At 48.8% G+C, this 293-nt stretch overlaps 1 protein-coding gene across 1 annotated transcript in view; it reads right to left on the reverse strand.

Annotated features, from left to right (window-relative positions):
• The window catches only part of cox5ba (cytochrome c oxidase subunit 5Ba), a gene marked incomplete at its 5' end in the record, with an annotated part of 21,084 nt that overhangs the window by 1,150 nt on the left and 19,641 nt on the right, over positions 1-293 (reverse strand). Inside the window, 1 exon segment of the mRNA XM_032511728.1 lies at positions 2-227. Coding sequence (XP_032367619.1) covers positions 187-227 — 41 coding nt within the window.

The following is a 293-nucleotide window of genomic DNA, read 5'->3' on the forward strand; positions in this document are numbered from 1 at the left end:
ATGTCAATGGAGACATGTCTCTAGACACGTCTAATAACATATGTCAATGGAGACATGTTTCCAGTAACATATCAATAGACATGTCAATGAAGACATGTGTCTAGTAACATGTCAATGGCAACATGCAGTATGTTACTAGAGACATGTCAATGGAGACATATGTCTCTAGTAAGGTGTGTGGGGGAGTTAGTGGGGGAGCTCGTGGGCCACCAGTTTGTAGTGGGAACCCACAAGGGACTGGCAGCGCTGGGGGCCCGCCCTGTTGGAGCCGAGAAACCAACCACGGCCGGTTG

The sequence above is a fragment of the Etheostoma spectabile genome, unplaced genomic scaffold, assembly GCF_008692095.1.
Source record: "Etheostoma spectabile isolate EspeVRDwgs_2016 unplaced genomic scaffold, UIUC_Espe_1.0 scaffold453, whole genome shotgun sequence".
NCBI lineage: Eukaryota > Metazoa > Chordata > Actinopteri > Perciformes > Percidae > Etheostoma > Etheostoma spectabile.